Genomic DNA, 14793 nt, shown 5'->3' on the forward strand with positions numbered 1-14793 from the left:
TATATATATATATATATGTGTGTATGTGTGTGTATATGTTTGTGTTTGTGTTTGTCCCCCCAACATCGCTTGACAACCGATGCTGGTGTGTTTACGTCCCCGTAACTTAGCAGTTCGACAAAAGAGACTGATAGAATAACTACTAGGCTTACAAATGATAAGTCCTGGGGTTGATTTGCTCAACTAAAGGCGGTGCTCCAGCATGGCATGGGTTGGACGGTTTGACTGAGGACTGGCAAGCAAGGAGGCTGCACCAGGCTCTAATCTGTTCTGGCAAGATTTCTACAGCTGGATGCCCTTCCTAACACGGGAGCTAGTCAGGCGACACTGGCAGTTACCACGCTCGAATGATGCTTTTTATGTGCCACTAGTACGATGGCCGGTCAGGCGACACTGGCATCGACCATGCTCGAATGGTGCTTTTTACATGCCATTGGTACGGAAACCAGTCAGGCAGTACTGGCATCAACCACGCTCTGTGTAGTTAAGAAGTTTGCCTTGCAACCATGTGGTTTTGAGTTCAGTACCATTGCTCAGTACCTTGGGCAAGTGTCTGCTACTGTAGCCTTGGAACGACCAATTCCTTGTGTGAAGATTTGGTTGACAGAAACTAGTAAGCTTGAAGGCGGCGAGCTGGCAAAATCGTTAGCACACCGGGCAAAATGCTTAGCGGTATTTCGTCTGCCGTTATGTTCTGAGTTCAAATTCCGCCAGTTGACTGCCTATCATCCTTTCGGGGTCGATTAAATAAGTACCAGTTACGCACTGGAGTCGATGTAATCAACTTAATCCCTTTGCCTGTCCTTGTTTATCCCCTCTGTGTGTAGCCCATTGTGGGCAATAAAGAAATAAGAAACTAGTAAGCTTGTCTTATGTGTGTATGAATGTTGATATTTGCCTTGCCTCTTACATGCCAAAAAAATGGATAGGTGGAACAGGATGGATCCAGAGTGCCTTTTTATAATCTGTTACCTCACTCCCTCCATCTCTACAACAAAATTGATTAACCTCAGTTACAGGCTGCTGGTTTATCTATGGTGGTGGTCCAAGATAAATTATTTTATATCTGCATTTTATGAACAATTGTGGTGTTAGGTTTCCAATGGTGACAGGAATAATGAAGTGTTTTGTGCAGCGACTACCTTGTCCCTCCCCCATGTTTGTTAGGTGGAAAAGGTTATCATAGGGCGCTAGATGCTGGTCAGCTCAACCCATTCCATTTAGCATCAGCATCATTGTCATCATTTTGAGCACCATCATCATCATCATCACAATCATTGATATCATCACTTTCATCATCATCATCATCATCATCATCATCATCATCATCATCATCCTCACCCACACCAACACTACTACTACTACTACTGCTACTGCTACCACCACCACCACCATCACCATCATCATCATCACCACTACCATTTTCTCCTTCACCACCGGCATCACTTCTAGTCTCTTCACCACCGGCATCACTTCTAGTCTCTTCACCACCATTTCCATATTTCCTTCCTTATTCTCTCTGTCTTAGACTGAATGGATTCCTGTTTTAGATGACCAACTATTTTAGGTTTTATTCATCCTGTATTTTCTTTCCTTCCTTCCTTTCCTTTGTTTTCCTCCTCCCCCTCCTATTACTATTAGTGTTATTATTATTATAATTATTATTATTATTATTATTATTCATTTACCCATGAATATGATTGTTCTAGAATCGAGCCTTTATCTTTACATCATATTGTCTGAACATGTTTTTCTTTTTAATAATCATTCTTTTGTTTGTGCATTTTTATAATTAGATTTGATGTGAATTAATGGAGATATTTTGGTCTGATGCTTTAATCCTGGATAATGGATCTCTCTATATACATGCTATTTAAGTCTTATTGGATGTCTCTGGCCATTTCAATTTATTTACTGACAGCATTATATTTTAATGTGTGTGTGTGTGTGTGTTAGAAAGAGAGAATGTATATAACTCAGTGGTTCTCAAAACGATTTTTTGCCTACAGACCCATTTGATTCCTGTTTAACTCGAGGGGGTGGGGACCCCTGATAGCCATTTGATGTCTAAAAATTCCTATTATATTTTTATGATTAAATATTACTTGGAATTGCTTAGATATTTTGTTTATTCTGGAAATGCAGCCAGTTAAATGCAGATAAATTTTAACAGCAAAATCTTATATGGATCCCCAAAGGGCCATATGGACCCTGGTTGAGAACCGCTCTTATAAATAAGTCTCTTAAAGAATTTTCTGTTTTTAATTATTGCCATCATCACCATCATCTAACATCCGTTGTCCATGTTGGCGTGGGTTGGATGGTTTGACCAGGGCTGGTAAGCTGGAAGGTTGCACCAGACTCCAGTCTGATTTGGCATGGTTTTCAGTGGCTGGATGCCCTTACTAATGCCAACCACTCTGAGAGTGTAATGGGTGTTATTTATGTGCCACTAGCATGGGTGCCATTTGTGTGACAACAGTATCTGCCACGACTGATTTTGTTCAGCTTGATGGGTCTTCTTCTGAAACACGACATAATGCCAAAGGTCTTGGTCATTGCCTCTGTGAGACCCAACACTTGAAAGGAACTCAACCGCTTTTCTTCTATGAAGCCCAATGTTCAAAAAGAGTGTATATTGACGATAATGTTTCTTAGGCACAAAGCCTGAAATTTTGAGAGAGGAGACCAGTTAATTATATTGATCCCAGTAAAATGAGGGTAAAGACCCCCTTCGGTCATGAATGACCATGGGATTGCACCTAGGAAGTTCCCCTCCGAGGTACAAGTTTGGACAAGGTTGATCATGGAAGACAAGCAGTCACTCATGCATTCCAGCCTCCCTTCTCCACATCACCAATGTTATCCAAGGGAAAGGCAAAGGGGCCAACACAGTTTGGCACCATTGACACTGCAACCCATTTGTACAGCTGAGTGAACTGGTTCAACATGAAATAAAGTGTCTTGCTCAAGAACACAACATAGAGCCTGGTCCAGGGATTGAACTCACTACCTCATGATTGTGAGCCCAATGCTCTAAACACTGAGCCTGATATTTCATTTGAACCAGGAGCAGGAAAGGTAAGGTTAATGATAGCAAGATTTGAATCTAGAATGTATTGAACCAAAATAAATACAATGACCATTTTGTCCCACAGTGTAATAATTTTGCCCGTCACAGCTACGCTAAGCTCCAGTTGTCTGTTTTGGCATCACTTCTGCCACCGGATGCCCTTCCTAATGCCAACAACTAAACAGTGTGTACTGGGTACTTTCTATGTGACACCAGCTCAGGTGCTTTTAACATGGTACCAGTATGGGTGCTTTTTTTATGTGGTGTCAGGACAAGTGCCTTTAATATGGCACTGGCACAGGTGCTTCTAGTGTAGCACCAGCACAGGTACTTTGTATATGGCACCAGTCTACTGTTGTATCGTTACTATAACAACTGCTTAAATAATCTTTCTTGTGTTACAGGTTTGTACAAAGGGAAAAGCCCATGTCATGAAGTTCCTACAGAAGGTAGCTGACCGGAACAAAGCACTTCTCAATGACAACGAAATGAAGTGGAACTGTAGGAAATCTTTCCCTCAGCCTGCTGCGTAAGTAATGCCCTTCCATACCATCACACTACCACTACTGCTATTACTGATAGCTGATTGGTTTAAACCCCATTCATTATCTCTGTAGGTTTATGTTACTACTATGCTTCCATACACTTAAACTTCTCACTCACAACATTTCAGCACATTTTCTTGTTGTTGTTGTTGTTTACATTATATAGTGTAGTCTTAGATACACTGTGAATAAAAGACTGGATGGTTCTGACTGTAACATTATATAAATCTGTGGCATTCCAGCAGACTTATACAATGTTACAACCAGAAGTGTCCTGTTTTTTTTTTTTATTATTCAATGTGTCCTTCATTTTCAAAGATTGTTGTGTGCGTGAATTGAGGGATATTTTAGGTATTTCTAGCGATTCAAGTGAACACACAAAAGCTTTTGTTTTGGTTTGAGGTTTGGTTTTGTCACCCTCGAAACCCCTTCGTATTGTTTCCCCCCGCTTCATCAACCTCCTTTACTACTACTACTACTACTACTACTATTTGGTAAACATCAGCTGCTACCACCAACACAATTACCACTTGTAATGCTATTACTACAGCTTCTATTACCACTCCCACTTGTAATTCTTTTACTATTGCTACTTGACTACTACTACTACTACTACTACTACTACTACTACTACTGCCGCCACCATCACTAGCGCCACCACCATTGCCATTAGTATTTAGTTTTCCACTGCTTCTTCAACCAAAATCTTCATTACGTCACATTTCTGATTTTCAGATGTTCGAATTAGTTGGGTGTACCCTACTTAGTGGTCATTAAATTAGACAAAATGGTCATCAATTAAATGTACAAACGTGACCATCCCACAGACACTCATGCTCTTATATAACCTGTATGAAATACAAATGTACTCTAATATAATCCTTACAATATACAATTGTATTCTTGTATCTCCTTCTTTGGTTGTCCGTTGTAGGTCAACATTCATCATCACCACCATCATCATCATTGTTTAATGTCCGCCTTCCATGCTAGCATGCATGGGATGGTTTCACAAGAGCTGGCCTGGTAGAAGCCTGCACCAGACTTCTGTGACTGTTTTGGCAGGATTTTTACAGCTGGATGCTCTTTCTAACATCATATTTCTTTATTGCCCACAAGGGGCTAAACATAGAGGGGACAAACAAGGACAGACAAAGGGATTAAGTCTATTACATTGACCCCAGTGCGTAACTGATACTTAATTTATTGACCCCGAAAGGATGAAAGGCAAAGTCGACCTCGGTGAAATTTGAACTCAGAACGTAGCGGCAGATGAAATACCGCTAAGCATCTTGCCCGGCGTACTAATGTTTCTGCCAGCTCACCGCCTTTTTAACATCAACCATTCAGCAGAGTGGACTTAGTGCTTTTTACTTGGCACAAGCACAGTCGTGGTCAGTTTTGGCAAGGATTTTTACAGCTGGATGCCCTTCCAAATGCCAACCACTTTACAGTGTGGACCGGGTGCTTATAAGTGGCACCTGCCCTGACAGGGTCACCAAGTACTTGCAAGACAAAAAAATAACCTTTCAAGAGGGGAGGTGATCTTGTGTTGGATGATGAGAAGTTATAGTGAAACAGATCCAGGTGTCTTGCAGTAGAGAAAGTACAAGGTTACCTGGTTGGAGAGAGAGAGAGAGAGATCAGGAATGAAGACTGAAGCAGAGAAATCATCTCTGTCAGGTTCTCATGTGGGCTACAAGGCCTGCCCTTGATCTGCTGCAGGTGAAGCTAACTAATGCAACAGAGCAGTAACGCTTCTCATGTGCTCTTTCGTATTCTCTCCCTAGTTTCTCTTCAACCTTGCAACAGACAATTCCACTCTTATGTATACCTTAACTAAAATTGTGTCTTTCTAACAAAACTGAATCTATCTTAACACAATTGTAATGCCTTAACCTATTTATTCTCACCTCACATGTTTCTACCCCTCTTAATGTAATTGTACTGTTCTTATTGTGAGTACACCCTTAATTGTACCTTCATATAATTTAATTGTACTGGACTTAGTGTGATTGTACCTTCACTTCTAATCCTTTTAATGTAGTTATGTCCCTCTTAATATGATTGTATCTCTAACTTAATTCTACTCCCTTTTTTTGATTGCACCCATAAATTATACTTTCCTTAGCATTATTGCCCCCTTTGTTGTACCCCTCTGAGCATGATGGTACGTTAGCAGTTCGGCAAAAGAGAATGATAGAATAAGTACTAAGCTTAAAAAAAAAGTCCTGGGGTCGATTTCTTTGACCAAAAATCATCAAAGCGGCACCCTGGCATGGCAACAGTCAAATGACTGAATCGTGTAAAAGAGAATAAAAGAAAATACCCTTGGTTATTCTTCTGTTTTGGGGATTTTTACCCTTAATTGTACCCGTAACTGAATTGTACTCCACTTAATGTGAATATATCCTTAGTTCTACATTGTACTCTTCTTATTGTTGTTGTTTCCTTTATTTAATTGTACTCCTCCTTAATGTGATGATTGAACTCTCTAAATTGAAATTCTACCAATTTCTTTTCCAAATGTAAATAATTAATTAAACGAATACTAATTTCTCTCGATATGTTGTTTGTTTGTATTTGCAGACCCACAGAAGAATTTAGCAATTTGTCACCAGAACAGCGCTGGAAGCGACACATGCTCAGTAGTGATTCTGGCTATATCGATGGTAGTGACAAGAGTAACTGGTCCTTACTTGAGGTAAATAAGGTGTCCCCTCCAGCATGGCCTGAATGTGTGTCTGCTACCCCGTTGGCTCCTTGTTACGACTACATTATGAGAAAACTTGGCAACAACACCAACAATCATCACTACCTTCAACAACCAACTCGACTATATGACAATAGAATAGAGGTAGCCTTCATTTTGTCTCTCCTATAGCTACGACCAAAACACAGCTTATAGACCAGCTTAGGCACACCTTCTTTATTTAACACTATTTCCCTTTTTTTATTTTGGAGGTCGCTAACTGCGGACTTTAATGAAAGGAAACCCTTGCAAATCTCTTTAAGCTTATATATAGTTAGTTTAAAAAATCATTTTGTTAAAGTCTAAACTATTTTATCCTTTTTTTTTTTTATCCAGCTTTCTACTAATTATTTGCTTTCAGTATTTGTTTAAATTGTAATTTTTGTAGTGCTTATAGAATTTCAAATTCCTTGAAGTGGTAGAAATGGTAGAACGCTGCTGGGCTTCAGGCATTTAAATTCTACTCGACTAACAGTCTTAGTTGGAATGACAAACCAGAATTAGCTTTGGCTTACATTCTCTCCAGGGTCAATGAAATATATATCAGTCATATATACTAGGCATCAACTTTATTGACTGGATTCCTTTCTGGTTCCTTATGTTTTGAGTTCAAATCCTGCCATGTTTAGACTTTTCTTCTTTTTGGAGTCAATAAAATACCAGTGAAATGCCAGGGCCTGTGGTATTGAGTAACACCTTCCCTTAAATTCCAGGCCTCGTGCCTATACTAGAATCAGTTATTAGCCTTGAGAAAGCTGCGGACTGGCAAGATCATTAGCATGCTGGACGAAATGCTTAGTGGTATTTCACCCGTCGCTGTGTTCTGAGTTCAAATTTCACTGAGTTCGACTTTTCCATTCATCCTTTCAGGGTCGATAAATTAAGTACCAGTGAAACACTGGGGTCGATATAATCGACTAGTCCCCTTCCTCAAAATTTCAGGCCCTGTAACTTTAATAGATAGGATTATTAGCCATGGGCCTATTTAAGAAAATGTTTTTGTTGTTATTGATGCTTTACATAGATACAAGGTTAGAGATGTGTTCAAGTTTAGAGTAAACTTCTGAATGAATTCTCAGTTGCTGTTTAGTTTCATTTACTACTCCTGTGGAAGATTTCAACGAGGAAACCTTTATGAGGTTGTTTGAACATGATCTGCTAGAAGTAGCAGTCAAATCTACCTCAAATCACACTCTCACTCTATTATCTTGAAAAAAAATGTAAGGACACATGGGATAATGTAGCCCTGGGTTTTGATATTGGTGGTGGGGGGAATGGTTTTGGCTGGAATAGGGCAGACCTAGGGCCAAACAGCAATACCAGGGGCCTCATCAAGTTAATGAGCTTTATTTTTTTTAACCTGCTAGATATAGCAGTCAAATATCTTTCATATCACACCTGTCATTTTAAGAAAGAAAGGATAGATCGGATAATGTTGTTCTAAGTATGAAAGGCAAAAGGGATATCTTTGGGAACAGCCTGTTGCATCTGGCTGACTGGGTATAAACGAGAATGCTAGATTTCCATCTCTTGTACCCTGCAAGATTGGGAGGAAACAAAGGCAGTTAGCCCATCATTCTACCATTTCTGCCACTTTCTGGTTCTAGTCATTAGTTTTACCATTCTTTGTAGAACACCTAAAGACTAGCAACTATAAAAGACATTTTTACCTGGCTTATGCTTACCTTACATTTCCTTCCTTCTTTCCTTCCTTAACAAATTGGTTTTGAATCAAGCAGGGAGCCAAGTTTCCTTCACCTTTGTTTATTCTTTCTTCCTCACTGTTTGGAGTGTATCACTTTCCCTCCTCTCAAAGTATTCTAACTTCTGTTTTTTATGTTTGTGTGTCCTCCCTATCACATTCAAGATGGTACACCATGTGTGGTACATGGTCTCTGGTTTGGTACATGGCCTTCCCGTATTATTCTTTTATTTCAGATGTTTTACTACCAATTTATTTATTTTAAATATTTTTGTTATTTTCAGTGAGTATTTGTTAAAAAAAACAAAAAAACTCACTGATTTAATCTCACTGTCAACAGACCAATGATATCATTTCTGTCTATTTACAAACCAATGATATCGTTTCTCTCAGTCAACAAACCAATGATATCATTTCTGTCTGTCAACAAATCAATGATATCATTTCTGTCTGTCAACAAACCAACGATATCATTTCTGTCTGTCAACAGACCAATGATATCATTTCTGTCTATTTACAAACCAATGATATCATTTCTCTCAGTCAACAAACCAATGATATCATTTCTGTCTGTTAACAAGCCAATGATATCATTTCTCTCAGTCAACAAACCAATGATATCATTTCTGTCTATTTACAAACCAATGATATCGTTTCTCTCAGTCAACAAACCAGATATCATTTCTCTCAGTCAACAAACCAATGATATCATTTCTGTCTATTTACAAACCAATGATATCGTTTCTCTCAGTCAACAAACCAGTGATATCGTTTCTCTCAGTCAACAAACCAGTGATATCATTTCTGCCTGTCAACAAAGCAGCGATATCATTCTCTGTCAACAAGCCACTGATATCATCTCCCCATGTTTGTTTTCTGGTGTTAACTGTTGTATTTATCACTATTACACTGGGGCATGTCTCTTTCTCTCTCTCTCTCTCTCTCTCTCTCTCTCTCTCTCTCTCTCTCTTTACCTATCTATATATATATATAAACTAGTTTACTTATTAGTACACAACATGAATGCATGTTTGTCTGTGTGTCCACACTGGTATTTTTCATTTCCACATCTGTTATGCGTGTGTGTACCTGTCCACCATATTTAAATCATTGAAAAAGTTTCTTCCGTTTGTTTTTATTTAATATTTATTGTCCAGTTTAACTCCTTTTCGAGTTTACATCCATAATTACTCATCCCCGATCTACTATAGTCCATATCCATCTCCGTCCATTTGTATCGTCCACCCCACATATAATTACATTCGTTTCCCATTCAACGACCGGCCGCTCTCTTTAGTCATTCAGTGAGTACCTCCCACCCCTGACTTTTGTAAGCAAGAATACACCCCCCTCCCAATACGCATGCAGTCACTAAAGTTCTGAAAGACTAATGGTAAAGCACAGATAGTCTAGGTGTGTAGTGGGTATGTCGGATATTTGGTAGAAAACTAGAAACTGGTGATGGATGAACGCCACCACCACCACATACCACCTAGGTCATCTGCACTCATGATACATGCATAGACAAAGCCCTGCTTTCCACATGCACACGCACACACACACACACACACACTTCTCAACTGCACAATCATATACCAAATACATTGATTACGCAGTGCACACACACACGCACACATATATATATATATGCACACTAACACCATCTATGTACACATGGTTACATCCAGTCACTAAATACACAAGCTTTTATTCATGGTCAGTCATGTTTACACACACACGCGCGCACACACACACACACACACTCCCTCTCTCCAACTAACATACACAGACTGTATGTGTTCATTATTGACACATGCGTCTCACTCCATACCAACATTTTATTTGTTTATTTGTTTCAGTCGTTTGACTGCTGCCATGCTGGAGCACTGACTTCAGTTGAACATATCAACCCTAGGACTTATTCTTTGTAAGTCTAGTACTCATTCTATCGGTCTCTTTTGCCAAACTGCTAAGTTACGGGTGGGCATAAACACACCAACATCGGTTGTCAAGTGATGGTAGTGGTGGGGACACACATACACACTCAAATATATATATATATATGTTGGGCTTCTTTCAGTTTCCTTCTACCAAGTCCACTCACAAAGCTTTTGGTTGGCCCAAGGCTATAGTAGAAGACACTTGCCCAAAGTGCCACGCTGTGGGACTGAACCCGGAACCATGTGGTTGGGAAGAAAGTTTCTTATCATGCAGCCATTCTTGTGCCTAAATTTTGTATAAATTTTCTACGTACAGACTTACTTGCACATTATACACACATGTACATACTAAAAATACTCATATAAACACATTATAGAGACTAAATAAACACACACATACTTTGTCTGCTGTCATCCCACTATAGACTATATATAAATTTACTGTGGCTGCGTGGTAAGAAGTTTACTTCCCAGCCACCTAGTTCAGGGTTCAGTCCCACCCTGTGGCACCTTGGTCAAGTGGCTTCTAATAGCTGCAAGTCGACCAAAGCCTTGTAAGTAGATTTGGCTGAAGGAAAGTGAAAAGAAGCCCATCGTGTGTGTGTGGGTATTTGTCTTCCAACACTGCTTGATGTGTGTTGGTGTGTTTATGCCTCTGTAACTTAGCAGTTTGGCAAAAGAGACTGGTAGAAGAAGTACCAGGCTTTAAAAAAAAATATGTATCGAGTTGATTCGTTCGACTGAAATCCTTCAAGGTGCTGCCCCAGCATGGCCACAGCCTAATTACTGAAACAAGTAAACGTACTTGAATGATACAAAATAGCCCAGCACACACACACACACACTTTTACATGCTCGCACCATAAAGACACAATACACACACACACACACACACACACACACTGTAAAAGTGTATTGCCAGCCCACACCGTAAAACACACAAGGGTGTGTGCACTTTATATACTAATGAACTAATGACAGCTACTTTTGTTTATGTGCCCTGTCACTGCTCATGTACAGTGACACATCTACACACTCTATAAACACACCCATACATCCATTCAGGTGCTGTAACACCACATATTATATATACACTCACTAAACAAACATACATACTACGTATAACTCGCCCCTACACACACACACACCTCCCATTCCCTCCCGTTGTTGTGTGAACACATAAACTTCTCTAATTGTTCATTTTAGATTACTTTACAAACACAGCAGTCTGTTAAGATTGTTTAATTACCTTCGTCTTCTTTATATAATTTAGGAAGATAATTAGTTCTGCTCCCCACCCGTCCTCCACACAGCCCCATTTTAAAAGACTGTTGTTAGTCATATCGTATCTGTGTATTAATGTTTTGGAACCTCATAGTAAAACTCGAGTTCCCATTGGTTCCTTAGATTTTTCTATGTTGTACAACCAGTTCTCACTGTTGGCTTGTGGGGCCAGCTGATATTTAGATAATGTGAGCTTTCAATACTGGCTGTATTACAAGGCAAGGTGACTGACTATATCATCCCTTACTGTTAGTTATGTTGTAGGGTAGTGGTTCTCAGCCGGGGTCCCATATAAGATTTTTGTTGTTAAAATTTATGTGCAATAAATTGCTTGTACTTCTTCAACACACCAAATGTCTTAATAACTCTCATGGAATTCCTAATAATATTTATTTCTAAAAACCATCATCATTGTTTAACGTACGTTTCCCATGCTGGCATGGGTTGGACGGTTTGACTGAGGTCTGGAGAGCCAGCGGCTGCACCAGGCTCCAATCTGATCTGTCAATGTTTCTATATTTAAAATGATTGAAAGAAACACAGAGCATCTCAACAGAAATACAGCAACAAAAGGGTTAAAGCTAGCATAATAAACTCGGTGACAATATCTCGAGCCAACAAAGTAGTCTTCACACGAATAATCAACTTGCAAGAAATAGCAACTAAATATCCCTCAGTATCTTACTACCATAAAAAAAAGAAATGATGAACACATTAGATGTTGCTGTCCTTAGTACATTAGAGATGAAGGAAGAACAACTGTCAAAGCTGGTTCCCCTTTTGATCCTAGACCTGCTACACTGGGAGTGAAACTACAGCCATAAGGAACAATTATAGCCTGCACAGTCCAGTATAGTTCTGCTGAAGTTGCAATCATTATTGAAACATTTGGACATGTTTAAATAGGTCAGACAGCCTTCTGGAGGAAACTGTGTGTGTGTGGGGGGGGCTGTAATTGTGTAGTTGTCTTTGATCTTGCATGTGTGTGGGTGTGCAAGTAGATCAATATTTTAGTGTCTCATATTGATTGGGGGAAAAATACAAAGAAAACAAAATTACCTTGTAACATTGATTTATGACTCTTCTATTACGCGCGCGCGCGCGCGCGCGTGTGTGTAAAAATATGTAGTTATTAGTTGCATTTTCAAACCCCAAAACAAATTCTATATTCTTTCCTGCATGGGAATACACTCTATTTCTCCATACTCACGCACGCGTGCACACACACACATGAAATACCAGCATGGAAAATGTAAAAATGATAATGATATTTGCATACATTTATTATTGCAGCTATATAACATTTTATATATCAACTTTGTAACACTGCCATCATTCCCTGTTTAAATTTCAGTTATATTTTTGATTTTCTCATTCAATGACTACCCTCCCCCTACACACACACAGTGTATCTGCGCATTAAGCGAGTGAAGGGTATATCTCCTGGATGGTACGCTAGTGTCTTCACCAGTATCTATTTAAATGTAAGAAAAGATATTTTGGGGTCACAATTTCAAACCAGTTTACCACTTTATGTACTTCAAAACCCACTCAGCCCATTAGTCAATCACATCACTACTATTAAGACTCTGAACCAGGGTTAATTACTGGTATTCTTGACTTCCATTCTTTGATGAAAAATAGTTAACGAAATCTGCAAAAAGTTACCTCTCTGATAGCAGAAATATGGTTTTACACTTGATTGATTTTGATCTAAAGAAGTGTTTCTCAACCATTTCTTACCTGTGGACCCGTTTCCTTCTTATTTTATTTGGGCGGACCCTAATGCCCATTCACTGTGCAAAAAATCCCATTATATTTTTATAATTAATATTATGAGGAAAAGTATAAAAAAAAAAAATTAAAATTTTTCATGCCTTACAGAAGTATAATCAATTACACATAAATTTTAGCAATGAAATCTTATGTGGACCCCCCCCAAGGGCTATATAGACCCTTTTTGAGAACTACTGGTCCAAAGTTCAACTCTATATTGTGTTGACCTTTGGTTGATCCAGGGGCCAATCAATACACTCAGATTAACCTGCAGATCAACCTGATTTAAGTTGCTCTCTTAAATAGTTGTTCTGAAATAGATAGGACAGTCCTAATGTGACCATCCTGTCTATTTCAGATAAGTATAGTACTACTCTTTATGATAGTAGGGCAGTGTTGAAAAAGGGTTGGCTGCTATTTCTAGCTGATAGAGCTACCTTGTTATAGAGAAGGATTAATTGCTCTGTATGTATGTGTATATATATGTGTGTGTGTGTATTCGGTAGTGTGTGATTGTGGTTGTGTGCATCTGTCTGTCTGTATGTGTGTGTGTAGTTTTGTATGCCAGATCTCTCACAGGCACACCTTATCCTAACCTTTCTTTGAGAACTTTCTGCGATTTGTGGTTGATATTTTGGTGTTTTCGAAATGCTGACAAAATGTTTACATGACTTTTGAAAGTTGCACTGTTTTTATTTACTGTCTTATGTCTTGCTTGGCATTTGTAAAACGCAGGAAGAGGTAGGGCAGTGCACACACACACACACACACATTTTAGTGCACAAAGCTCCAGTAAAAATTGAAATGGCATGTGCTTATATACACAACTGCATTGTTGGGTTACACACACACACACATAATTACAGATATATGCACATACATATACATGCACACATGTATACACAGAGATACTCAGATTGGCATTTTCCAGACTTGTTGTGCATGCAATTCTTAACGTAGCTGTTGTTGTGTGGTTTACCTTAGAAATGTACAAACTATGTTGATTGAAGTAGAGACCAGGTGTCTAAACTAGCGATGTATCAGCTGAACAATCATTGTCAACATCGTTTTTACATCTACATTCCATGTTGGCATGGATCGGACAGTTTGACAAGGATCCAATGGGTTGGAAGACTAAGTCTTGCTCTAGTGCAGGCCTGGCCACCTCGAATTACATTGCAGACCACTTTAATCAGAGAAAGTTTTTTGAGGGCCGCTTGTCATGGGATCACGGTTTCGATTCCCAGACTGGCCGTTATAAGATTTTGTTGTTAAAGTATTACTGGTTATGACAAGGGTTCCAGTTGATCCGATCAACGGAACTTCCTCGTGAAATTAACATGCAAATGACTGAGCACTCCACAGACACATGTACCCTTAACGTAGTCCCCGGGGAGATTCAGCATGACACAGAGTGTGATAAGGCTGGCCCTTCGAATTACAGGTACAACAGAAACAGGAAGAAAGAGTGAGAGAAAGTTGTGGTGGAAGAGTACAGCAGGGGTCGCCACCACCCCCTGCTGGAGCCTCGTGGAGCTTTAGGTGTTTTTGCTCAATAAACACTCACAACGCCCAGTCTGGGAATCGAAACCATGATCCCACTACCACGAGTCCGCTGCCCTAACCACTGGGCCATTGTGCCTCCACATTTTTGCAATACACAATATATGTTAATATTTTTATACAATTCCTAATAATATTTAATTATAAAATTATAATTG

At 39.3% G+C, this 14793-nt stretch overlaps 1 protein-coding gene across 16 annotated transcripts in view; it reads left to right on the forward strand.

Moving 5' to 3' along the window:
* The window catches only part of LOC106872026 (DISP complex protein LRCH3), a 254748-nt gene that overhangs the window by 130286 nt on the left and 109669 nt on the right, over window positions 1-14793 (forward strand). For 13 of the 16 annotated variants that reach the window (XM_052967554.1, XM_052967550.1, XM_052967551.1 and 10 more), the window contains exons 6-7: window positions 3478-3602; window positions 6208-6475. In XM_052967554.1, coding sequence (XP_052823514.1) covers window positions 3478-3602; window positions 6208-6475 — 393 coding nt within the window. The remainder of the gene's footprint in view (window positions 1-3477; window positions 3603-6207; window positions 6476-14793) is intronic. The other 3 variants (XM_014918852.2, XM_014918863.2, XM_014918864.2) reach the window with 1 other exon arrangement.

This window comes from Octopus bimaculoides, chromosome 4 (genome assembly GCF_001194135.2).
Source record: "Octopus bimaculoides isolate UCB-OBI-ISO-001 chromosome 4, ASM119413v2, whole genome shotgun sequence".
Classification (NCBI taxonomy): domain Eukaryota; kingdom Metazoa; phylum Mollusca; class Cephalopoda; order Octopoda; family Octopodidae; genus Octopus; species Octopus bimaculoides.